We start from the raw sequence: 27416 nt of genomic DNA, 5'->3' as shown, positions 1-27416 counted from the left end.
AACGAATTCAGTAATATGGGGCTGCAGCAGAAATTACGACTATAAATCAGCTCAAAACAAGTTTCTCTCAAGCCTATTTTCGGCATATGCATATGCACAACACATTTTGACAACAAATTGCATATGGTTGAGCATCAAAAACAAGAACAAAACACCAATGTCGAGATTATGACACCATAACGCTTTCCCTTTAGAGAAAAGCAGACCGCCAACCCTTCCAGTACCTGCAAAGTGATATGATAAAGGCCATCAGGCTCTCAAATCCTCTATATAAGATTGCTTTTGCTATACAGAAACTTAAAATAATTTGCATAGTTAAGAACTGAACTGCAGGCCACAATCAGGAGGCCTCAGCAAACCCACCGGATACCTATACCCTTCTATCACCCCTAAGTTTATTAAGAGTCAATCCTGGAGAGTGCCCGCTGTATGCGGGGGTCAATTGTTTTTTTTCCAAATCCAATCACGGCGTCATACTTGTGGCCTGCGGAGATCAACAGTGGGGTTGAGGCTAGGGAGGAATAGAGTTTGAGGCAGGTGAAGACTGAGTTGTAGGAGATCCCTAGGATAAGGCTTCATGGTGGTGAGTGAGCTGTGAGTAGAAGAACCCTTATGATGGTCAGGGACATCACTGCCCTGTGTTTGGTGAATTCTGCTGTGCTAATTTTTGCACAGTTTGCAGTACTGTGGCATTTAGCTATCTGTTCAAGACTAGCAGGTTCCTGGCCTTGGCTTGGACTGCGAGTCCTACTGCAGCATGTGTTAATGGGGAGTCTATTAAGGCCACAAAGTGAGGTCGCAGTGTTGAGTTTGCGGTCATCTTTAATTTCTAAGAACTCTTTCAAGAGCCCAAATTCTTTCTTGGCTTACATCCCTCAGCCCATCATTAGCTCCCTACAATACAGCGACAAACACATTCAGCTAGGAATCATTAAATAGTGCAGAAATTTCAATGTACATATTAAAAACCCCAAGTTCTCCAACATGACAGTTTACCTATAGCAAACTAAATGTTGTAGGGGGAAGGAATACTTCCGGCTTGTCCTTTTCACATGGCCCAGAAATATTAAAATATGACGGGAAGGTGTTGTATCTGCATTACTCCAAAGAAAATTAACATTAAATGGCATTTTCAATACCACAATTGCTTAAAAGTTGATTTACGAAACCTGGCGAAGCATCAGGGTGTTGACTCGAGATGTAAACGTACAATCATCAACAGTTTAGGATACCAGTGTTTCTTTTCTAAATAAAAAGGACTTAAAAGGCATAGATATAAACATTATGTTTAGAATCACACCAACAGAGGTCTGAAAGGTAAACATTGTGTACTCCCTGAATTAAAAAAGGTTAAACAATGAAGGCTATTAAATAAAGTATATCGTCTTGTGTCAGTCTCTGCAGATGCATTCTTTCATATTGACAGTGGCCAAAAAGTCCAACATATTTGTGTACTTGCTAGTTATATCAATAGTTGTACAAAATAAAGTGAAGTCGTTTGTAAACTCAGTAATGAAAGCCATTGGGTAAATGTTGCCTCGTGGTTAAAAGTGTATTAGATGGACAAAATAAACAAAACTAACCTATTGACAGAAAACGCAATTGTAAATATAATGAACATGAGTCAATTTATGTATTGGTTAGATACTTAACTGGAACACCATAGCCTCAAGTCATTACGCACTGTGCATGAAACACATATATAAACATGAGTGCATCACTAAAATTTAAATATGTGTGAAGAAAAGCCAATCTTAAATGCAAATAAGAAGGGGAAAAAACAATCCTTAACAATTCATTATTTATTAAGCAGGGCACGAAGACAAGAAGGTCCAGAACAAGGCACAGGCAGTGCGTTAAAAAGTAGAAATTTCTATAGAGAGCTTTGAATGCTTTGTAGCAAAGCATGCCCTAACATGCAAAGGCAACCTGTGCAACATTAAACAGAAGCATGGAATATAATGATCAAATTTGCTAGTACCAGAAATGTAATGAGCAGAAGTGGGCAACATAGATTGTCAAGGTAGGAAGGGCAATCACCAACCAAAATTGGCAAGACCACAATGCAGCATGAAAGAAAAAATGGGCATGCATGGTGGTTCTGAAAACAGAGGGGGCATAGATTGAATCCTAGGACACTGCTGAACACAAAGTGCAATGCATCTGGAGAAACGCACCTGAATGACCTGGGTGTGCCTTGAGATGTAGCTATTATTATATTTTCATCATAGTGCCCCAAAGTGCACCTACGACCTCAGACACACAGAGGTCCAGCAATTAAGCATCCCCACCATCCAGCAGACACACGACATCTGCCACAATCTGTAGAGAGGCTGTCTCGTGTTACAACAAGAACAAAATCAAATTGACAGGAACATAAAACATTATGCTCTCTGGTTATTACTGCAGCTGAAGTGGCGTACAGATTTAAATTTTTTACCAAGAAATGGAAGAGCAGTAATATGGCAAATAACTGTTAGATCGTCTGATTTTACGAAAGTCTTTTCCAAAAGTGACAATATGGGGGCAGCCATGAAAGAACCAGAAAATGTTCACTTTGCCAACGAATTATTTATGATGGGAAGGCAAATTTTGAATAGAGTGAAATAAGTCGCTTCAACAATTTTCCTGGTACAATATCATCAACATAGTATATAGCCTTCCAAAGCCATGGCCCTCAGAGTTCATTACAAGAATTGATTGCTTTGACTTCCTCTTTGATCTGATCTAATATGTTTTCATGACATTTATGTGGCTGTCACATCTGCGGATTTGATTAATTTTTTTCTATCTGTAGATCTTCTGATTATCTAATCCTTGACTATTTTGCATTGTCTTCTATGAAACTTAGTGGTTTTTTTTCTTAAGAATTGTAGCCTTCTCCTTTTTTGATTTAAGTCACAATCCTGCACATTTATTGTTTCTCTGCTGGGTGCGTGAAGATCTTCCTTCCCCTCTATGGAACAGCAGGAACGCCTATATGGAATCTTACATTCACTATTCTTGTAGACATTCACTATTTGCTTACAGAAGCGAATTATAAGATTTGGTGTAAAATCCTTAATTTTAAAAATAATGTTCTCTCTCTATTAATCTGTCATTATGCAATGTACTTTTTGTTCTTCTTTTTTTAGGTGTAAGCATGCACTGCCCCTAGGTTTATTCTTTTCCTACGCTTTGTGGGTTGAGCACGCAAGAGTGTCACCATCTGTTTTTCCTGAAGGCGAGAGCTGATCAGCAGCATGTCTCCCACACGCAAACTGATGAGCTGTGTTTGCATGCTGTGTCTTTTGCTGCATCTCCTTTTGTTGAGTACCTTTACCCTCATGAGGACTTATCACTGCAATTGCCTTTCCCTTCATTTTAGCTGACTTTTAATCTATGTTTTCCTCAGAGTGGATGCACCGCCATGAAGAATAATTACCTTTTGAAGTAATATGTATTTTCCTGTGTGAAGTTTCAGCAAATTCACAGTTTAAGCCTATCCAATATAGCATAATCCATATTGCGTACCTCTCCGCCAAACTCCTACATCCTCTTCATTCAGACAGGGACGCCGGGTGAGTGCGCTGCAAACTTTTTCCATGTTGTGTGGGGTTGTCTTCAAATCACGCCCTACTTGTATGAGATATTGCAACATCTACATAGGTCCATGGGCCGGATGATCTTGAGAGAGCTAACACATTGTCTACTGGGACTAGTCTCCACAATCAAAAAACTAACTTAGACGATTTGTACTACCTGGGTTGACATTGGCCAAACAGAGCATACCTATTAGGTGACTGAGCCCTAGGCTTCCTTGATAGACGACTGGCTGAGGGATGTAGCGGAATGGGCCAGGGAGGAGGGAACCCATATGAAAATGGTGAGACTATGATAGACTGGCAGATGACTTACTTGCATGGGGGAGGGGGGACATGATCCGCGACTTGACTGCTGATGCAGCGATGCCTCCTCTGCTACAAGGGACACATCAGAGGATAAGACTCCAGGAGCGGTTGGCTCATAAACATAATGGCCGAACGCCTGAGTTCTAGACTGGACTGAATGACCCCCTATAGTGGTGTTGAGGGATCTCTTCTCTAATTCCCTGATATTTCCAAACCGAGATGAAGTGGTACAGTTGATGGTACTAGATCAGAGCACGCGTGGTGAGTGTCATTTTCTTAAAACCTTGTTTGTTTTTGGATTACTTTGTTGTACTTCGTTGAATTTATCGGCATGTGATACCAGTCTCTGGTACCGTAGATGCGCAACCTGCCTACTTCCGATTGATTATATTGCTGGAATGTGAATGGTAACTGGAAACTCCATGCTGTGCATAGATGTAGTATATATGACACTGTATACTGTTGAAATGCCAATAAAATAATAATTATAACTAAAAAAGTGCTTTCCTATAATTTGGAAGATGGGAAAACTCCGGTCATGTGTAGACAGTTTTTAGGTTTCGACTTTTGGCGAGGGGCGAAGCCACTCCCAGTCGAAATCTGTTGTTTTTAGTAGCGAGGTTAGGACAGCCTCTGTTTCCAATTGGCTAGCTCCATAAATGGAGGCTAGCCATTTGGAGGCAGAGGCTGTCAATCGCGCTTTCTCACGAAAACGCGATTCGGGGGCGTTTCTGGTGCTTTTTTTAAGCCCCGCCCCTTTGTCCCGGGCCGCGCTGCGATTGGCTGCCGGCCCAGGACACCCCCGTGACGTCATTCCCGGGCCGCGCTGTGATTGGCTGCCGGCCCGGGACACCCCCGTGACGTCAGCCAATCACAGCGCGGCCCGGGACCTGACTTGTTTGATGAGGTAGTTACGAGTACGAGCTTTATTGCTCAGTTCGGTTATATTTTTTTGAGGCAACGTTTCCTTGTGAATAGTTTAATGCACCCGTTGAGCTAACTATAGAGCAAGTCGAAAATGTTGCACAAATAACACGCAAAGCGAGTTGTACCTGGGTCATAATGCCCACACTGAAAATGTTTGTGAGCGCGCTATAGTTTTCTTCAATGCATGCAATTATTTTGATTGCCATGATGAAACCTTTCCAGAGGTGAATTGTGTGACTTCTTTTCGTTGATTTTTATTTTTTTATGTTTTCAGGTTAACCATTTTATTGGCATTGGTCTCCGGGACTTTGGCACAACCCACACTTGCTGCAGGTTAAATTAACTCTTATATTTCACCAACATTTATCGTCGAATATTTGACTCGCCGAATGATTGACACTTTTTCTCTTTCTGTGTTTGTTTTCAGACTCCATGGTCGTGGACTGCGTAGAATCGCTGGCCAGGATTTCCCTGAATGCTTCTTACTTCTTGGGCAAATATGTGCGGTTCTCTGTTCTTGGTAAGAAAGCCCTGGGAGTGCACCCATTTGTAGGGAAACTGGAAAGGGATATCAAGTGGTGGGGGTCGAATATGGACAATAGGCCATGCTCACTGCGTTTTCTCGCTTTACTAAATATATTGTTTTATGGCCTATCTTTTAGTGTATTTTAAGAGGTGATTTTTCTTTCACGTCCTTCTATTCTAGCCAAGGGATTTTTTTAACGTTGCCTATTTGTTCGGGCTAAATTTACCTTCAAATCATCTCCTGTTTTTACTGTGGTGGGGGGGGGGGGGGGGGGGGGGTAAATAAATGTGGGTGTTTCCCGGTATGTTGTCCAGACCTATCCTATGTACGGCCGGGGGATGAAAAGCAAACTGGGTGGTCGGGGGTGCTTTTTGTTTTTGTTTCTTGTAAAGCTGCCTTGCTCAACCACACCTGTTTTTCATTGCATCTTGGAACTTGCAATTTTGTTCTTTTCCGTATTATAAATAACTACAAGTCCCAGAATGCAAAGATGCTGACCTTTAAAAACTTCCTCCTGACTTGAGCTCGAAAGGAGAAGGGCATCTCGAATTACCACGAATCCATGGACACGGACTTGCTTATGGATATGGTTTCGTTACTCTTGTCACATAGCTTAATTTGATGCACTATGTGCAGAATTCAAACAGGGCAACTACCACTAAACGCTGCACACCTCGGCGGGTCACACGACACACCCAATACTTTGCCGTACTTGACTGGTTTTGTGACATCGCTCGGATACTTCCATTCCCATTTGATGACGTGCGAGGGGATGCTTTTTGTCTTTACAAGGGACCGAACCCTTACCTACTCAAATGTAATTTCAAGCAACCTGAAAAGTTTTTTTATTTGCTATGAACCTGTTTTGTTAAATTATTCAAGGGTGCAGTTCAAAAACAGCCATTTCTAGAAGGCCCTCCATAGTTTTGAAGAACTCGGAAGACATCGAAAATAGTTTTTGGTGCTTTTTCTCAAACGTCCCAAGACCTAATTTTGTATAAAGTGCCTTTTTGTCGCACAATTTAATAACTCTACCACATAATTTGGACCTTTATCTCCACATAATGCCAGTGGTACGGACGCCAATATAGGAGAGGATGAGGAAGGCTCTTGCTAGTAATGGATATATTTACATTCTTAAGGGGCACAAGGTACCACCCTCGTTGCCGCGTGGTAGAAAGGTGTGAGCAATTGCTTACCATCAATCACTATATTTGAACTTTAAAGTATGAGTTAGTTTAATGGGTGAATCTAGTTTTCGAAAGTACCTCCAAATAGCATGTTGATTCTAAACCGTTGCTTCCGTAATTGGTGAGGCGGTGTAAAGCTGAACATGTTAGAATTTTGGATTTATGAAAAAAGTTAGCAGGCGCTCTGGACTTGAAGCGACATTTTTTTCTGGCTGTCTTTGAATTTGAAACTTTAAAAACCTTAAATGCCGCCTGCTGGCTTTTATAGACCTGGCGCTCATATAGCGTTTTCATCCTAGCTCTACAGAGCTACGTAGTCCGCATTGGACAATATTTTGAAACGCTAGATTTTCCTTGAAACACCGCTCGACATGTAACATCAGAATACTTTTTATTTCGTTAAAGTCTACATGTGCTAGAATTCCGGTCATATTTTTACCGGACTCAAAAAAGCTCTTAGCATTAACTTGATGCCATTTGCACGTTTTCAATATTATACTCCTGTTGTATAAGGAAACACGAACTGCATCCCTAATGTTAGGAAAGGAAAGGCGACGTGCCTAGGGGGGAGTTAACTAGATTGTAACCACATGATGGCGGTAGCGCTTCATAAATGGCGATTGTTTAAAGATTATGCTAATGTTTGAAGTGATGTGGTGTGTTTAATTAACCTGAAGGTCACGAGTTCTAATCCAGCGAACCACTCAGTCTCTCCACCCTTCAGAGTCCATACATTGAATTGGATGATCGTGATAGTAGGATCTTGTATCGGTCTGGAATGGTGGTGGTGATGTTGGGCACAGAGTTTGCGTTGGTCCAGGCTTCTTTGAGAATGGTGGCGCGTGGCGTTGAGGTCCCAGATTTCTATGGTGTGCTTGTGTATATTTTGAGGATGCCATTGAGTGGTTTGTGAGCGGTGATGTCCGGTAGGCTGGGTGCGGTAGTTAGGTAGGTAGGTGGGTGAAGGTGCGGTGTCGACATCATCGGGCCTTGGATGTTGCTCGGCGTCAAAAGCTGGCAGTTGTTGCTGCGTCTGGTGTTCAGACTGTGGCGGGTGATGGAGTCTTAGTGTAGGCCGATCGGTGGACTAGTGTCCCTGGCGCTGGTTGCGGTCTGGGCGCAGACGGGCTTGCCTTTGGCGTGCCAGCGGCCCCCAGTTAGTAAGGGTCAGGGGAAGGGGTGTCAGCTGGAAGGACACTGGAGAGGGGAGGTTCCACTAGGGCAGCAGCATCTGAGACAACGCAAGGTGGAAGAGGACAGAAGAAAGAAAAGAGCGGCAAGAGCATATTGAGAAAAAAGGGCACAGAAAAAATCAACGGGAGTCAGAAGAGCAGAGTGCTCTCCCACGGGACCGCCAGGGATGTAAGGCATAGGCAGGATCCTGTGGGTGGAGGAGGACCTCGAGCACCCTGTAACTGAATTCGGGGGCGAGCACTTAGTGGTGGACCTGTGTGGGGGAAGGTCAGTCACACTGACCAGGTCATTGGTCTAGCTCCAGTCCAATAGTCTAGCCGTTTTGATATAGCTTAGTCATGGTATACGGTGGCTCACATCCATATTCATGCAATCTATCACAATTTTTAGGTCGAGCATTCGAGACCTCTTGTATATACTTTAGTATATACTTTTGTATATATACTGTAGTATATACTTATGTGTATGTACTTTGTGACCTGTGGAGATCAGCTCTAAGACTTGTCTGTTTCTGCTTAGGGACCTTTTTTCTGTTCAACTGCCTCAATGTAACTGTCTTTATAGAACACGACCAGCAGAGGTCAGTAAAATAGAATTGCTTTCTGCTGAAGGACTTTCTTTTTTTAAGGTTTCGACCTGGCCGTGGCACTGCGAAGCAGGGCTATGCCCAGGCGAAAGCTATTGTTTACATTATGGGGACTTGAATCCGCCCCTTCTTCCATTGGCTAGCTCCATAAATGGAGGCTAGCCATTGGAAGACAGCGTTGTCAATCAGTCTTTCCCAGTGAGAACGCGATTCGGGGGCGTTTCTGGGTCTTTTTTTAAGCCCCGCCCTCTCCTCTTCCCATTGGCTGGAATGTTACCTTCCAGCCAATGGGAAGGGGAGAGCACGAAAAACACGCCCCCGAATCCCTACACACACTCCCATCCCACCCCCGTCCATTCATTCCCATGTCCTTGCCCTCCCTCTCTCCCTTGGCCTTGTTTTTTTAGCCGTCTCTCTCCCGCCCGCCCACTGTCCGTGCCTCCTCCCTCCCGCCCACCCACTGTCCGTGTTCGATGCCTTCGGGTAAAGTCCGCTATATAAATATGCATAAATAAAAGAAATAAATAAAATCCCCCTCCCTCCCGTTGTCCTACCTTCTCCCTCCCGCCCACTGTCCGTGCCTCCTCCCTCCCACTGTCCGTGTTCGATGCCTTCGGGTAAAGTCCGCTATATAAATATGCATAAATAAAATCCCCCTCCCTCCCGTTGTCCTGCCTTCTCCCTCCCGCCCGCCCACAGTCCGTGCCTCCTCCCTCCCGCCCACTGTCCGTTTTCGATGCCTTCGGGTATAGTCCACGCTATATAAATATGCATAAATAAAATAAATAAATAAAATACCCCTTCTCCCGTTGTCCTGCCTTCTCCCTCCCGCCCACTGTCCGTGCCTCCTCCCTCCCGCCCACTGTCTGTGATGCTGTGAGGAGAGGGGAAGGTGTGTGGGAGGGGCAGGCGCGAGACGGCGCGTGCCGTGCCTGGAAAGAGGAGCGTGGTGCACAAGACCGGGGGACATGCACTTCTCCATCCCAGAGACTGAGACCCGCAGCGGGGAGGGCGGATCCTCCTACGTGGTGAGTGATTGGGTCCCTGAGGGCACCCCGCGCCTCTCACCCCTCTGCTTTACTCAGCCCTTCTCACCCCACCTACCTCTGGCTGTCTGTCTCGCTGTCTGTCTGCGGGTGTTGTCACCCTCTCCTCCTGTGTCCAGCTGGCGGTGCTCCTTTTGATTATCCTGCATCTCTCGTGCCTGTCACCCCTCTTCTTACCCCGCCCCCCATCATGCCGGTACATGAGCATCCTACTGTCTGTACCCCCACCCCCCCTCTGCAGGGCCAGTCTCCCCTTCTGCCTACAATAGACTAGAGTCGACTCTGCACTGGTTTGCTGCACATTATCCACGATGCTGAGCAGCGTGACTAAAGAAAAGAAAACATGTTTCTGGGTGCAAACCCCATGCATGTACTCGCCTACAAAATTACACAATCACTTTCTATTTCTTTAGTTCCGGATCCAAGGTGGGTCGGTCACTAAAAAAAAAAAAACGCATAAAATCAAGATTTGAGTTTGGGAGGCTGAAGCAGTGAAGGTGACGGCAACACTGGGGACAGGAGGAGAGGCAATACCACAAGGGGCAGGCCTCATGGGGCGGTGGGGGTGCAGGGAGGCAAAACGGAGGGCGCAGTGTGAATAAGCAAAGTGGAGGGCGCGGGCGGGGAGGACAGCACAAGATACGTTGAGAGCAAAGTGGAGCATCTGAGAGTAAACCGGGAAAGAACAGCATTGAGCGGGTATGAGAGAAGCACACGGGCAAGACCGCAAAGGGGGGGAGGTACAGAAGGCTTGTACATCATGGAGTGGGCGGCGTTAAGCACATGGGTGACAGAGAGCAACACCAAGTGCAAGAAGAGAGAAGCACATGAGTGAGACAGCTGGGAAATACACGCATTCTCATGGAGTGTGAAACTCAAATCAAACAAGCATTTGTAATGCAAAAGGTATCGCATTTACGCGAGTTTAAGCTATTGGCATTGTAAATGGCAATGCCTTTTATTTAGGTTTTAAAACAAAAACAAAAATGAAAGGCATTATTTGCAATGTCAATAGCGCAAACTCGCATAAATACGAAACCTATTGCATTGCAGATGCTTGTTCAAGTTACTTCTGACTTGTATAGAAGAAACCTTGCCTGGCTTCCTTGCAGGTCACCTTTTTGGGTCCATTTATTATATTAAGTTTCCTGATATATTCTATTGTTATTGTAGATTCCCCTTTTCTGCTTCTTTCAATTTAGGTTAAGCGGATTTTACCCGGAGGACTATTAATTTTTTTTTAATTTCTGTCAGCCACCCATGTACCTGCATAATTCATGCAATTACACGTACAATAATTTGGGATTTTTTCGTTTCACTTATAGGGGTTGCTACCCCTAAATGTCTGACTGCATCCTGATGAATATCCCTGGTAAACTATTTTCAGTGTCATATGGTTGACACTTTGTTCTCTCTTGACTGTTCAACGCTCTTCTTGTGGGGCTGAATAATTATCTGGGTCTATTGAGTTCTCTCTTGTTGTTTGTACTATCTTCTTCACTCTACATTCATGCTTGCAAATTGCAGCAATCCATCTTACTATCACCTTTGATTATGAGTTGCACTTTGTAGTGGTCCCAATATCCTTTTCATTAATTGCTTTATTTTCTGAAACTTTTCCAATTCGCCAATTCACCGTAGGCATATCTGATTTGTTGACTCCTAAAGTTTTTTTTAAAGTTCATCCGTAAAACAAACCCAACAGAATCATTGGCTGTTAAGGTTATAACAAAATCATCAATATTCGGTTGAAGAGAAAGGAACAAAACATCCCACGTTAGAAATGAATAATAAGACAAGATAACAGAAACATTACTAGAGCAAATTCTTTGGAAAAATATTTGTTTGTTTGCAAATGGGCATATGTTTCAAGGGAAACATTTTTATGAAATGGAAGGCTTACTGACTAGGGAATACTTTAAAATTTGATACTTAATAGGAACCATGTGACAAACTCAAGGAATGAGATTTGCGCCTCAGGGGGACCTCCAAATTGTAAGACTAGTAACTGACCAGACACTCAGCAACAGCACATACACTACCATAACACTTCAGAAGCTGGGCAAAACAGGAGGGCTGGGTTTACTGACCAAGGAAAGTGAGATAAATAGGCTCAAAGGTGATCAGTTAAAGGACGTGACATCCCATGAGTGTGAGGGGTTTTCGACTAGGAGACTGAAAGTAAAAGTTAACAAATAATCTAAAAATGCTGCACGTCTTCATTAAACAGAAGTGTAAATCATTTTGGCACTAAATTTATTTTGAAACTCAATGTGGACAACTTTCTGCATACTGAATGCCTTTATATTTAATTAACATTTCCTATGATTAAAGTGTAGCACTCCACTAGCTTGAATTTGCTTAAGGTAATCTACATTATCTTGAATCTACACATCTTTGTCCCAGTCCTTACATGTGAGTGAGGATTTTCACTTAACAGAATTACTCAGTAGCTCCTCATAGTATTTTTTTTAATCTTTATTCTATGACATCAGCCTACCCTAACCCCAGGATAAACCACCCTTCCTCCATTTGCACATTCTGCAATCACAAGCATACTGAGGTGTCATTGCATTTGGACGGTGGGCTCTAAGGAGTGGACGAGTTAGTCTAGATTCAAGGTAACGGATATTACAGGCGCATACTTGAAACATTACTCTCTCGCCAGACTTCCTCATAATTAGTGTTAACATGTGAGAATTTATTAACCTTTGAAATATAATAATCACTCTGTAAAACATCGTGTTATTATACTTTTATTTATAGTAATTCAATTTTAATCATGCACCATATTTTAAACATGCCCTGCATTCAAACACCAGCTTTCAGTTGAGCATGGACCCTCGAAAGTCTGCTTATAATGTTTAACAAAAATATTGGGAATTACCCAACTGGCTGCACAACAATACCATAAAGGGACACCTCTTCAAACTTCGCCCACAACGCAACCATCTCTCGAGCAGACATAGCCTGAATCTCTCCTAGAAGTGAGACCAATGCTATTGTCTAAGCTTTCACTTTAGGCATTTGGATCCACCTACTCAGAGTTCCTGCTTTTGGCATTTCACACGGCCCTGGTTAATCCAATTTTACAAAATGTGCACCAGACTTTATACGTCCTTTGCAAATTTTGCAAATACATTTTTAGTGCCATTTGCATATACAATGTATGAATCCCTGGATCTTGAACTGAATCTGTGAGGAGATGGCGCATCAAGTCCCGCGATTAATGAACTTTGGGCAACACTTTATGTTTTAAAGATGGATTAGCTCTCACTACTGCTAATGATCTAGAATAGCTCCCAATTCCTTCACGCAACATCACAATGTTGTTTCGAATAAAAATAGCACTTTTGCAGACAACTGATCAAAAGACATGTACAATTTAAGCTCAAAAGGCTCTTTCTGCAATACTTTCTAGATCATAGTTAAGTCCCATTGAAGAAAACTATATCGAACAATGGGCTTACGATTTATAGAACCACCTACTAAAGCAATAATCTTAGATAGATACACTCCATATCTAAAATCTTTAATAGGCACCCAATGTCCCCTCAACTGGTTACTGAGAGGTTCATTAATAACCTATCTCTTAAAACCTCCATAATCTTAAAAAGATCAACGTTTTCAGGACTCAATCCCTTTTTTTTGTATCCCATAAATGAAAGCTTCTCTAATGTCTCTTATAATTTCAGTTATGAAGGGCGTTTAACCTCTGAAGCTCTATGGAGACTTCTTTTGAAATGCTGAAGTTGCTCTGCTCAGTTTCCAAGCCCCCAAACTTAACCTTGGTAGTGTTCCTACCAATTTGTGAGAGAAGTGAAAAGGGGATGTAATTAATGGAAGATCTCAACAAGGTTCCACTATTAGGGATAAGAGACAAAGAAACCAAAGCTCCTGGAATATATTGGAGCTACTACAATGAACTCTGCTTTCTCTTGCTACACTTTCATTAGTACCTGAGCAATAACCAAAATTAGTGGAAAAGCATACAGCGGAACCTGTGGTCACTGTATTGAAACAGCACCTCCTTCCCATGCCTGTTGTGATGAAACCACTGAACAAAAAAACAGGAGAAGAGAATCTTGTTGGGGATACAAGCAGGGTTATCATGGAGTCTCCACCTCCTGCAGATCATTTGGAAAATCCTGTGATGAAGCTGAAAAATGAAAACTAGTGACTGAGAAAGATGAAGGCCCATTCCCCCTCCCCGGCTGATACACTGCTTACAGAGAAGTGAGATGCGCCTCTGGCCAAGTAAACATCGCCTGTGTCAACAGATTAATGTAAAAAAAAAAAAAGTAGGCATTTTTTAGGTCAAGTGTTACAAGATAATCCCCCTTCTTGATCAATTGAATTATAAATTGCAGTATTACCTTAGATGGTTGATGCACAAGCAATTTGTTCAAGGTTTTGAGATTCAACACTGGCCTGAAGTCTTCATTTAGCATCCCAACATTAACGGAATCAAATAAAGGTATTGCCCTTTTGTATGGCTTTTCCCCCTCACTGAAGATCCTCTGACCCTTTTAATTTCGTCTTTTGTAATGGTTCCATAGGCCACAGAGATCTTATTATTATGTTCTCTGAAAGCATTTCTTTGATTTCCAGAGATTAAACTAATTCAATAATTTGAAGGGCCTCGGTGATCTAGAAATAGTGCAATTCTACCTTCCAATGTGCTGTTCAAATTCTGGCCTATAAAGTCGTTCTTTAGGAGTTTGGTTGACTGACAGTTTTACTGGGTGTTGCAGGCTGGGATTTTTCATAACAGAAAACTCCAGTCCTCCTTGGAAAGGTCTTGTATTACTGGCTAAACTGCTGATACTGAAATTGCCATCTGCCAAAATGTCAGGCTAGGATTGATTTGTCTGGGTGGCAGCATCAGTGCCTTTTTATCTCCTACTGATCCCTTTAAGTCCTGAAATTGTGAATCAAACAAAAAAGAACTCAAAAATGGAATATGCAAAAGAGCAGCATAGTGACTTACATCCAATTTCCAAGATCTTAACCCAGAAGTAGCTGGACGCTTGCCCTTTTGATTTTGATATCGCTTGGGATCTTTAAGTGTTTATGAATTTCTGTAAAGGAATTCGTAATATCCCAGACACATGGAGCCTTTCCATTTTTTGTTTCTTTAATGCTTTTGCATTGTGACAATTCTTTTACCAACCATGTAAGGCCTTGAAGGGATTAGAACATGTGATCTACAGATTATAGTAATGTCAGTGGTGAGCCTTTAACCCACTAAGCCATTGTCATCATCTTGCCTCTATACAAAACTAGCCTCTCCTCTTCCTTCTAGAGCAACAATGGAACTGGCAATGCCACCCAATGACATCAGTCATCATTGCACACGGACATAATTTACCCATTGACACAGTACCTGGCAGTAGCAATGAAAGGGCCTACCGCCGCTGTCCATCATAAGACGACGTTAGAGGCCTTCAGTTACAACACACCTTAAATCTTTAGATGTTTTTGCATTGTATGAAATATTTTTCTTTCATCCCCAGAGGAGGAGAATTTTGAAGCTGAAACCTAAAATAATATTGATACACAGGTTATTGTCTGTGGCTTATGTGAATCTATTTTAGTGTGTGATGCGAAGGCAAGATGTTCAGAAGGTACATCCTCAGTGAAGAGAACATACTACACCGATGTATCATTACATAAATATCACTACATGAAAACTTCTGCTACTGAGGAAGAAGAACAATAGTTACTTACCTGTAATCTGTGGTTCTCCAGTATTGGTGTCTTTCATAGATTCACATGCCTGAATCATTCCCCGTCGTCGGAGTAGGAGTCCCACGGTACATAAAAAAGCAGTAATATGCCATTTGTACATAACAAATAACAGTTATAATAAACCAGGAAGTAAAGTAGCCTCAGCTACCAAGGAAAAAACTTCCACATTAGTGACTGTCCAAGTCATTATGTTAGACCAAACTGCAGCCAATCAGGCCACAGCTCCCACCAAGATACTCTCCCCAGAGACCCAGGCTGTCAGATTTTTGTAGCACCGGAGTGTACCAGAGCATATATATATATATATCTAAACAGTCTGGGTGAGACTCTGAGGGGAGGTGGGTGGGTGCATGTGAATCTATGAAAGACACCAATACTGGAGAACCACAGATTACAGGTAAGTAACTATTGTTCTTCTCCAGTATTAGGGTTGTCTTTCATAGATTCACATGCCTGAATCCGAGTAGTTAGCAGTAATACAATATGTCGCTCTTAGACGCCAAAGGAACAGTTTTCATGCATGAAAATAAAGCAATGTAATAACATATGAAAGCGTCAAAAGAGCAATAGGAAGTGGGAGAGATCATCAGAGGCTCACCTTATTGAAAAAGATTGCGCAGGACTGCTCTCCCCACCGAGGCATCGGTATCACTTGAAGAATCCAGACAGTAATGCCTCGTGAATGTGTGTCTGCTGGACCATGTTGCAGCTCTACAAATATGCAGGATAGGCACACCAGCAAACAAAGCAGTTGAAGAGGAAACTGCTCTCGTAGAATGCGCTCTAGGTAAGGTCTGTAAGGGTTTACCCGCTTGTTGATGGCAGAGCCCTATCGTGGATGAGACCCACCTGGCGATAGTCTGTTTTGTCACTGCACAGCCTTGCCTTGGTCTGCCATGCGCTACAAATAGCTGATCCGTCTTTCTGATGGCAGCTGCCCTTGAAAGATAAAACGTAAGGCATCTCTTAATGTCTAAAGTGTGTAAAGTCCGCTCAGCTGGTGACTGTGGATTGGGAAAAAATGTCTTAAGTATCACTGGCTCATTTAAATGAAAATCCGATGGCACCTTGGGCATGTACTTTGGGTTGGTACGTAGCATCACAGAGTCATTTGTGAATTGCAAGAAAGGTGGTTTAGTAGTGAACGCCTGCACGTCACTCACCCTTCTGGCTGATGTTAACGCCAGTAGTAATGCAACTTTCCAAGTGATGAACTTGAGATCAACCTTATGGATTGGCTCAAAGGGATGGCGCATGAGCTGAGCGAGTACTATATTCAAGTGCCAAGATGGGGGTGGACGACGTATTGGCGGAAACATCCGAAATAAACCTTTAAAGAATTGCTGGATTATTCTTGAGGAATATAGAGAATTCGTACCATCCTGACCGTATCGGGATATGGCCGCTAAAAACACTTTAAGTGTGGAGTGCGCCAAACCTGATTTAGCCAACTGTAGAAAGAAGGGTAAGATCTTTTCCGGTTCTGCATTCATGGGGTGTAAATTCATAGTTTGGCACCAGACACAAAAGCGTTTCCATTTAAGTTTATAAGTCTTGTTCGTTGAAGGTGCTCTAGCATTGGCTAGGACTTCTTGACAGTCATGCGGAATGTTCAAGTGTGCAAACTCATGGTGTTGAGGAGCCAAGCCGATAATTTCAGAGAATGAGGGTCTGGATGATACACCCTGCCTTCTTGAATTGTCAGAAGATTTGGAATTTGAGGCAGTTGGACCGGTTCGCGTTCTGATAGGAGAAGAAGCTGTGTGAACCAATACTGTCGTGGCCACCGTGGAGCAATCAGAATTATTCGACACGGTTGTCTCCTCATCTGCTTGATGACTTTGGGAATCAATGGAATTGGCGGGAAGGCGTAGGCAAATATCCGCTCCCAATTCATTGATAGAGCATCCCCGCAAGATTCTCTGTGGGGAATCCAGCTCGCAAAGTGTGTACATTTCTTGTTCTGATATGTTGCGAAAAGATCCAGATCGGGGAGACCCCATCTCTGAAAGATCCGATCCAGCGCTGGCTGATGCAGTTCCCACTCGTGAGTGTTGCTCTTGGATCTGCTCAGTGAATCCGCCAGCACATTGGCTACTCCTGGGACATGCACCGCTGACAAGTTGATGTCGTGAGTCAGAGCCCAACTCCAGATCTCTTGAGCCTGTTGAGACAGTCGGGCTGATCTTGTGCCCCCCTGCTTGTTCAGGTAATGCATGCTTGTTGTGTTGTCTGTTCGAATTAACACTGTCGAGCCTTGTAGAATTGCCTGAAAGGATTTTATGGCTAGGAAAATGGCCCTTAATTCCAACAGATTGATGTGCCATTTCCTCTGTTGACTGTCCCATTTTCCACTGATCGTCATCCCTTGAAGGTGAGCGCCCCAACCTTCCAGCGAGGCATCCGTGGTCACTATGAATCTGGGGACTTCTGCGAGGAAAGAACAACCCACTTGCAGGTGGTGTTTCTGACTCCACCACCGGATCGTGGTCTTCATTCGAGGTGTTAAGGTGATGATATCCTCGAAGGAACCTGATACCTGCACCCATTGGTGACTGAGTTCCTCTTGCAAGGGTCTCATCCTCAGACGACAGTTTGGAGTGAGATGGATGCACGATGAGATCATCCCTAGGAAAGATTTGAATTTCCGAACAGAAACGCACTCTTTTCTGAGGAGTGTGGTCGCCATCTTTCGGATCTTCTCCTGTCTTTCGCTTGAGATGAAGACCTGAGCGAGCTTGGAATCCAGCGTGGCTCCTAGGAAAGACTTCCTTTGTGATGGTATCAGATCTGATTTTTCGAAGTTCACTGAAAACCCCAGGCTTTGAAGCGGGCAAAGGCATTTCTGGACATGTTCGCTTGCTGTGTCGTAGGAATTGGCCTTGAATTGGCCTTGATAAGGCAATCGTCCAGATACGGGTATATCTGAATACCCTGCAATCGTAAGTGGGCCGCTACTGGTGCTAACATCTTTGTGAATACTCTCGGGGCTGAACGTAGACCAAAGGGAAGCACCTTGAATTGGAAATCCCTGCCCGCCACTCTGAACCTTAGGAACTTCCTGTGTCTGGGGAAGATAGGTACGTGGAAGTAGGCATCCTGAAGGTCGAGTGTTGCCAAGTGGTCGCCTTCTGCCAAAAACTGGAGGATCTCTTGGAGAGTTAACATTCTGAACGTCTATTTTTTGATGTATTTGTTGAGGGCACGCAAATCGAGGATTGGGCGCCATTCCCCTGATTTTTTGCGTATCAAGAAAAAACGAGAGTAAAAGCCTGTTCCTCTCTGGTGTTGAGGTACTCTCTCGATTGCCCCCTTTCGAATCATAGTATTGATTTGGATGAATAGTTCTTTGAGATGTGCTGGGGGCGGCCCTTTTGGGGGTGAATTTGGAGGGGTCTTTACAAATTCTAATATGTGGCCCTTGGACACTACATCCAGCACCCATTTGTCTGTAGTAATCTTTGACCATTTTGAGCAATGTAGGGATATTCTTCCTCCAATTCGTTTTTGGCTGGGACACAGTGGCGGCAGGAAGTGATTCTCACTTTTTGTTGGTGTTGTCTCTACCCCGATATGTGGTCTTCCCTCGGGGCTGTGAATAAGAATTTCTTCTTTGGCCATAAGGTTGTTGCTTATATGGCTGGTACCTCTGGGTGTTTTGGTTGTTCGTATAGGAACGTTGTTGGTAATATCCTTCCCTATTTGAGAAGTTTCCTCTTCCTCTAGCGCCACGAAAGGAAGACTTGCGATACTGCAGAGTACCCAGTGATCGTGCAGTTTCTGTATCCTTTTTGATGGCCTGCAAAGCCTCATCCACATGCGAGCCGAATAGGTACTCGCCATCATAAGCCATGTTTAACACCTTGGCTTGTACCTCCTGCCTAAAGGATGTAGATTTCAACCATCCTTCTCTTCGAAGGACTGCGGCTCCTGCCAACTGTCTGAATCCTGTAGCTGCTACATCCACTGCAGCATCAATGATCTCCGATGAAGCACACTCTCCTTCTTGCAGGATTTTAATAGCCTCAGACCGGTCTGGTTCAGGCAGTTTCTTAATGTATGGCGATATGTCAGACCACATTTGCCTATCGTACCTGCCAAGAATTGCCATAGAATTAGCAACCCTCACTGTGGTCGCTGCAATCGTTGATACCTTCTTTCCAATGGTATCGAGTCGTCTCCCGTCTCTGTCCGTTGGTGTGGCGATTTGAGACGACGGGTTCTTTGCCCTCTTTTGAGCTGCCTGCGCAATGACTGACTCCGTCTTGGCCTGTCCAATCAGGCAAGCAGGGGATGAAGCTGGTGCTCTGTACTTTTTATCTACTCGAGGTAAAACTGCAGGTAAAGAATTTGGTGTGGCCATGATCTTTTGACCTTCTTTCCAAATGAAGTCTATGATAGGAATAGAACAACTTTGCCTCTGAGACAAACTCTTAAAGTCGTACAGGAAACATTTGTCCTGTTTAGTCTCCATGGTAATGAGAAATCTCTTGGTTGCATTGTCCATAATTCTATGGAAATTCGCAATATCCACCGGTGGTGATTCAGCCTTTGGTTGTTCATCTGGAGAAGGTGAGTCAGCCTGATAATCTTCATACTCCGACGAATCCGATTCATCTAATTCACCTTCTTCCTGAGCCTCCTCCTCAGTATTCTCATCCTCCGGTTGGTTATAGGGCACCGGTGTGGATGGGGTATGCCCCGTTTCTTCTGGTATAGTAGGCATTGAATTCGGGGTTACTCTAGGCTGTGGGGAAGAGATTTGTGATTCGCCCGACTCTGAGGGCGGGAAACAGCGATAGTAATCGTCCAACATGGACATTAAATTTCTAAATAGTTCCATAGGCATCTGCGTCCCTGGTGGTGGTGCAGTATCCAACCTGGGCGGTTGTGTCACTTGCTCCTCTTCTTCCTGATCCTTTACTAGTATCAGCAAGTCAGATGGACTCTTGGCTGCTGGAAATAATTCATCACCAGAGTCCTCTTCCTCGGAATCCAAGAGCCTGTCTGGCATTGTTAATGGCGACATACATGCAGACTGGGATGGGCGCTTTTGTAGTAGTGCCGCAGTAGTGGCTGGAGATGGCAGCGATATCACGTTGCTTCTTGCTGACCAGACCTGGATATCTGTGCAAGATGATAGCTTAGGTGTTATTGGATTGTCTTGAGCCACTGGGAAGTCTTGTGGCGTTGACTTTGTAGTGAGAGATGAACTCGCCGTCGTTGATTGTGTCGTCAACTGTGGCTGGTGAGACTTCGTCGACGAGACGTTTTTCGTCGTCGACGGAACTATCTTCTTCGTCGACGGGGCCGTCGATGGGGCCGTCGACGGAACTATCTTCTTCGTCGACGGGGTCTTCTTCGTCGACGTCTGGATGGTCGACGGGGTCTTCCTCGTCGACGATGGGATGGTCGACGGCTGCTTCGTCGACGGTGACGTCGTCGACGGTAAGGACTTCTTCGTCGACGGTAAAGTCGTCGTCGACGGTAAGGTTTTTGTCAACGCTGATGTGTGCTTCGTCGACGGAGGCTCGTCGACGGTCGGTGAAACTTTCTTCGTCGACGAGATAGGACGAATCTGGACATGAACAAAAGTTGGTGAGGACGCTGAGGACATCACCAAAGATGTTTTTGGTGAGGAAAAAGTCATGGTAGAAGTCACTGTAGTGGCTGTCTGACAGGAAACCGGCAGAGAAGTTGCTGCCTTGGTTACAGGCCTCTGAGGTGTCAATAAAGACCCAGTCTTTTTAGCTACAGGTGGCTTAATGGATTTTTCAGAGGTTTTCTTCACTTTTGAGGTAGAAGGCTCATCAGCGTCAAGAGTGTGCTGGGCCTGTTTCGCCACCTTCGCCTTAGGGGTAGTCATCTTACCCTCAGCTATTCTTTTTCTAGATCCCATAGAAGACATAGAGGCCAAACTTCCTACCTCAGAGAGTGGCAAGTCCTTATCCTTATTTCGCTGTATCCACAGTAGCAGGCGACCCTCTCTGTCCCTGAGGGTTTTTGTGGGAAAAGTGCGACAAATCTTGCACTCCTTAGCCTGATGATCAGGATACAAGCAGTATATGCAGAGAGTATGCGGGTCCTCCTTGAACAGCCTTGCCTTGCCACAAGATTCACAGGCCCTGAAAAGGGACTTAGATGTAGACATGTTTGAAAGTGAGAACTTTCAAGTGTAGAGAAAAAACTGAGCAGAGCTCAGAGAGACTCCCTATCACACGACGTGCGGTAAAAAAATCTGACAGCCTGGGTCTCTGGGGAGAGTATCTTGGTGGGAGCTGTGGCCTGATTGGCTGCAGTTTGGTCTAACATAATGACTTGGACAGTCACTAATGTGGAAGTTTTTTCCTTGGTAGCTGAGGCTACTTTACTTCCTGGTTTATTATAACTGTTATTTGTTATGTACAAATGGCATATTACTGCTTTTTTATGTACCGTGGGACTCCTACTCCGACGACGGGGAATGATTCAGGCATGTGAATCTATGAAAGACACCCCTAATACTGGAGAAGTAATGATCCATAAGTGTGAGGGCTACACAGTAAATAGTATAGTTAAGTTTAGGAGAAGGGTAACAGTAAAAGGGAGTCTTAATTTTAGGGTAAGGGGTAGAAAATAGGATTAGGGGTTTGGACTTAATTTTGAATTAGGTTAGGATAACAGACTTAGCCTAAGTCTTAGGGTTAGGATAAGGGACCGTTTTGGGGTAGGTTTGGACTTCAGTACTGTGTATGGAGTAATCTAAATTTAGTTTAGAGTTAACATTAGTGTAAGGGTGAAGATAATGTCTAAGGTTAGGCTTAGAGCTGTTTCTGGGTACAGTTTAGGCTTAGGGTTACATGTTCCATGAGATGTAAGGCGAAGGGAAGGGATAGTTTAGGAAAGCATGGTTACGTTTAAAATTAGGTTATTTAGTCTTAAATATAATATTTACAAAGTGGTGGCATTCAGGATACTGGAAGTTTGGGTAGTGGTGATTTTGATGTAGTGGAGTCTATGGAGATTGTGTTGCCTAAATAGGGTGTTATGATGAATCATGACCTTGCTGTTAAAACAGGTAAAAAATATATGTGTCCCTTGCATTTGGCGTGGGAGTGTGAGGGTGTGCAGACCTATTGGCGCCAGGTGTTTGGAGCGATATCCAAGATGGTAAATACAGTAGTGGAACCCTCTTCAATCCTTGCCCTGTTGGGATACGAGGAACCGATACAGGCAATACACCGTAAATTCATTGCACTAGCATTCCTTGTGGCTAAAAGGAGAGTGGCGTGTAGGTGGAGAAGAGGTAGAGCCCCAAAATTTAAGACTTGGCTACAAGATCTTACATATAGTCAGGAACAGATTTCTACCTATGCTGAACGGTTTCGGGTTTCCTCAAGTCCAACTGATATCTGGGCTCCACTGCAGTGCTATCTACTAGAGAGAGATGACCCTGGTAACGCAGAGACACCACACGAATCACGATCATAATGCCTCCATGTAATAGTTCATAGCACGTCCTCGTACGAGATATGGTACAGCGAAATTAAGAACTGAGTACAAGATTGGGGAGTGGCTGCTCGATGATATAATACAGGCTAAGATGGATTGGCCCGAAGGACTCGGACTGATGGGATTACTCGATTTTTACCTACGGCCTCTTTAAGCATGTGTGAATACTTAATTCTATAATGGACTAAACTGAACACTTGTGTTACTGCTTAGATTTGTTGCCTTGCTGCATTCACATATCTGAATGGTCCGAAACCTAAGGGGGAAGGTCTTTTGTGCTGCTTGTGAGATTATATTGATATGTTTTTTCTTGCCGTGTTGGTGCCCGGCTACATGTACGAATTGATGACTTTGAGCTGTGTTGTGTATACATAAATGCACCTTACCTGTTTTTTCTCATTGACAAAACCTGAAAATAAAGGTTAAAAAAAAATATATATATATGTGTCCCTGAGTTTAACTGAGTGCTGTGATGAAAACAGCACACTTATAACGTGTTAAAAAAATACAAAAATAAATGCCATGGGCCTCGTTACGAGGTCACCAGCAAACACAATTTCAGCAGTAATAGGGGTTACTGGCCGAACCAGGATTACAAGGTTGAGATTTCCAGAGAGTGGGGGCATTTCACATGGCGACTCCAAATGCTAAAAGCAGGTGGAGTCTCCAGATGAAATTTTGGGGGCAAATGAGGAAGAACCAGGGGAACTGAGGGTGCAACTAGCCATTCCCTCAGAAATTTCTTAGGGTCCCACTTGTAATTGCAGACAATCCCGCACACTCCCTAGTAACTGGTGCCCCAGCTATTGTAAACTATGGTGGGTGTGGGGAGGGGGATGACAAAAACCAGCAATTTTCTGTGGCTCTCGTACAGAGGCCTTGTTTCACAGAAAACAACTTACATAAGTGTGGTTCTCGTATTTAATATTTGGCTTTGTTTACTCCAGTAGAGCCGAAATGTTGAAGTGTATAAAATGCCTTGTTGGCACTTGATTGGCATCTGAGTTTAGAGGCATGACTGTATGGAAATATATTTTTTTTAAATTGTTAGTTTTTTAAATTGCCCTAGGATTGCAGTCTATCACTAAACTTGTAAAAAAAATGAAGATCTTGCTTCAGTAACCAACTTTTTCATTGTTTTCCTATGCCAAAAAAAGATGGAGAGCAAACAATGAAAAACAAATGAGAGCACCTGATCTATTTTCGGTGTGTCTTTAGTTATTCTCAGTCTATCGATAGCAGGATACTTAGTAAAACTATGAACATTGTAAATAATCCCGAGACTCAAGTGAACATGATTCAATATATAAACACATTAATGATATAAAGTTACCGGTGGATGCGTTTGACATATTTCTTACAAATGTTTTAACTGTTTTCAGCACTGTGTTTATTTCATGGGATAGTCGGTAAGGAACTATTCGTTCAGCTCTACAAACTATTGTCTCCTGAATTCGGAATATTATAATTTTACCCATTTTAATGAGAACAATTTAAGAACCACCACAAAATGAAAGTGATAACTGAATGGGGAAAACGCTATATTACAACTCGTGCTGTTTTGGGAAGATGGACTAAGCGTTTTTCATTTTAGTTGTTGTTTGGTAAAACAGATTTTTTTGTCATTGTTTTCGATTTTGGGAAACCTATAAAACGAAAAGAAAATCTTGGGCATCATTATGACTGACAGTCTGGGTTCTTCACATTTTCCATCTTCCCAATACAGCATATGGTATGGGCAAATGGCCATCCGACTTCTGCCATTGGCTAATGTCAGTGACAGCATTCAGCCTTTTCACAAGAAGCACATCCGCAAACAAAGTAGTTCCCTTAAGTGCTGCGACTACTATGTCAATGTGTGCTTATTGAGACCAAAAACAGTTTTAGTTTTTAGCCAATTATTATTATTATTTTTTTTTAAGATTGACGAGGGTCTGGCATCTTACTCAGGAATACAATTTTGCAAAAACATGAAAAACGAAACAGGCATTGGCAGTGAAGGCCACGCCTATTGTTTTTTTTTTGTTAATCAGGGAGATCAGACAATACACTCTTATAAAGGATATGTCACAAGCTGGCTGTTTTAAAATACAATGGTTCTGGGACAGCTCATGCACCTCTATCAAATGTACTTTGCAAATATGTGAACAGATATGTTCAGAATATGTGAATACAGACCAGGGTAAATTTACTAGTCTAACCTTTTAAATCAGCATTTCCAAGCTAGACAAACAGCAACTGACTTAAAACGAGACTAATCAAATTAGAATCCTCGAAACACCCACCTTTTTATCATAAACATCTTGCCAATCTACGCCGACAAAGAAACTGTGCCGCATGATTTCCTTTGCATCTTCTGGACCACCACCAAGCCTAGAAAAAAAAGACAAACCACTTTCACTTTAAACAAACATCAGCCTTCAATGTCCCTTCATGTCTTGCCAGATGTTTTCCAAGTGTGCCTCACTGCACCTCTCCATATTTGCGCAATGAAAATAACGAGGAAAACAACGTAGGCGATTTTGGGAACATAGATGAATTAGGGCAAAATATGTTATATCATTCTGCTTTCTCTGGGAAAACATCAGACGGACATACTCTATAGAAGTACATAGTGAATAGTAGGGGTGTGAAGAATTAGCATTCCACAAAACTCTGAAAAATACACTTCTTTTACAATTTGTGTAGTGTTGCAGATGACAAAACAATTTTTACATTGGTATTTTCGCCTTCATATACTATGAAATTTCAGAAGTTAAAAAAGCAGAACCCAAAGCTTGTAGAAGTGAAGTTCCACACTCTCTCCCAACCCTAGGAGACAACAGAATTGCTCAGGCATTAAAACAGAAGAGTGAACTATTTCACATTTATAGTTTAACAGTTTGGTAGAAAAATGCACTGCTGAAATAGAATTATTGAAAGTGCCCAACAATCTGGAATATAAAATATGATTAAGGCTTCCAGTTTTCCGTTTTTACTGTTGGTTGTTTAATTTGCTAAAACGCGACAGGCTTTACACTTATGAGTGCACGTCTAAGAGTTAAATAAATGTGGAAATATACCATTTTAGGACTCCATTTATGCTAAAAACACAAAATAAATATGGATAAATACCAATAAGAAGGCCAAACAAGCATTTGCAATGCAATCGGTCTCGCCTTTGGGACCTTATATGTATTTAGCTATGCAGCACATTAGCCTGGGTACTGAAACATCCACTGTTCTTTAACATGGAGGGAAAGTAAGCATTAAACTGCGTGGCACGCCAGGTATGGGAACACATGGAGAGAAATGTTGCCTTTCAGTGGTAAATGGTACAGTCCAATGCTCTGTTTTTAATATAAAATCAGGGCCTTCGGTGGTCCCAGCCGGGAGCGCCACCACCGAGAGGCGCAGCAGGACAGAGCGCCGCTCGGCACAGGCCTAGGAGCCCAACCCACGGCTTGGAGAGCATCACTGCAAGGCATCAGGAAGCATGGACACTCTGGCTCTCGCCACCATAGAGTTTTCCTGCCGCTCTAGCCCAACAACGCAGACTGTGTGACTCGCGCCGAGAGCGAAATGAAGCCCTCCCACCCCCGCTCAGTGTGATGAAGTGGTCTTGACTGAATGGGGCCCTCTGGAGCGTTATATCCCCCCCCCCCTCCTATGCGCAGCTTGAGCTGTTAAATCCCTGGTGCCTTGTTGCACATACCAACAATTACTATGCACTTTTTCACGAAGAACAAGATTTATACGTTTTCATGCAACCATACTAACTTTGACTGTACATATTGTGTTCGTATATATTATTTACATGCTGTATCTTTTTAATCTTATCTTTTAAAATCTCGTATTATTAACTCTAAATAAAGTGAGTTTCAATTGCAGTCTTGTGCTCAGAATGTGATTCCGACAGTCGCATACTTCCTGGATCTCGGTCTATCCGGACAACATTTTAAAATATCCTACCTAAAGCCAGGGACTGCAGAGGCCTTGGAATAGATTAAGGAGAACCAGTTAGGGGTGGGTGTGAACTCATTCAGCAATGTTTAAAAAAAAAAAAAAAGTTTTATATAGCGCTAGCATAACCCGTAGGTATCAACGCGCTTTACATACACACCGTTTTACCTCATCAGTAGCGGCAATACTCGGATAGTACCAGCTTTACCTGCTAAATTTACTCAGTGAAAAAGTGCGGCATTACACACGTCGTAATCCAGATTCAGAGCGCAAACTCTCGTTTGCTCAGGGTTCCAAATTGGTTGTAACGAGGCACATGTCGGACTGTATTCAAAACCCACTGAGATTAAACCCACAAGCAACAAAAAAACGAGCAAGTGCCTTCCTCGCGGCATATTTAAATTAGGGAGGGAGCCCACCCCTCGTGTGCCTTTAATTCACCACCGCAGCCCAGGAGTTTGTTCAAGTCCCTGCCGGGCTGCCGCGCTGCCTGCGACGACCCGGAAGCGGTTGGGCAGCCGGCCAATCCCAACCCCAACCGGAAGTCCCGCCCCATCGCGGCGAGAGAGGGAGAGAGAAACTACTGCCCGAGGAGCCACGAAGGCTCCTGATTGAGTCCCGGTCCCGAGATGGGGGACCGGGTGAAGAGCGGCCGGGCGCATGGGGAAGGCGGGGCTCTCATGTGGTGAGAGAGCCCCGCAAAGCGCTACCGCCGCCCGAGAGGCAGAACCGCCGCCGAGCACCGCCAGAACAGGTGAGTGTGTTGAGGGAGAGGAGGGGTGTGTGTCTGTTTGAGTGTGTGTGTGCGTGCGTCTGTCTGTCTGTCTGTCTGTCTGTGTGCGCGTGTGTCTGTTTAAGGGGGGGTGCGTGTGT

At 43.6% G+C, this 27416-nt stretch overlaps 1 protein-coding gene across 1 annotated transcript in view; it reads right to left on the bottom strand.

Moving 5' to 3' along the window:
* Positions 1–27416, bottom strand: part of AKT3 (AKT serine/threonine kinase 3) — a 1072603-nt gene that overhangs the window by 64488 nt on the left and 980699 nt on the right. Inside the window, exon 12 of the mRNA XM_078648582.1 lies at positions 24887–24974. Within this exon, the coding sequence (XP_078504708.1) occupies positions 24887–24974 (88 nt within the window). The remainder of the gene's footprint in view (positions 1–24886; positions 24975–27416) is intronic.

Source organism: Lissotriton helveticus, chromosome 6 (genome assembly GCF_964261635.1).
Source record: "Lissotriton helveticus chromosome 6, aLisHel1.1, whole genome shotgun sequence".
Taxonomy (NCBI): domain Eukaryota; kingdom Metazoa; phylum Chordata; class Amphibia; order Caudata; family Salamandridae; genus Lissotriton; species Lissotriton helveticus.
The sequence above is the reverse complement of the archived record's forward strand: the minus strand, read 5'-3'. Positions and strand labels throughout refer to the sequence as shown.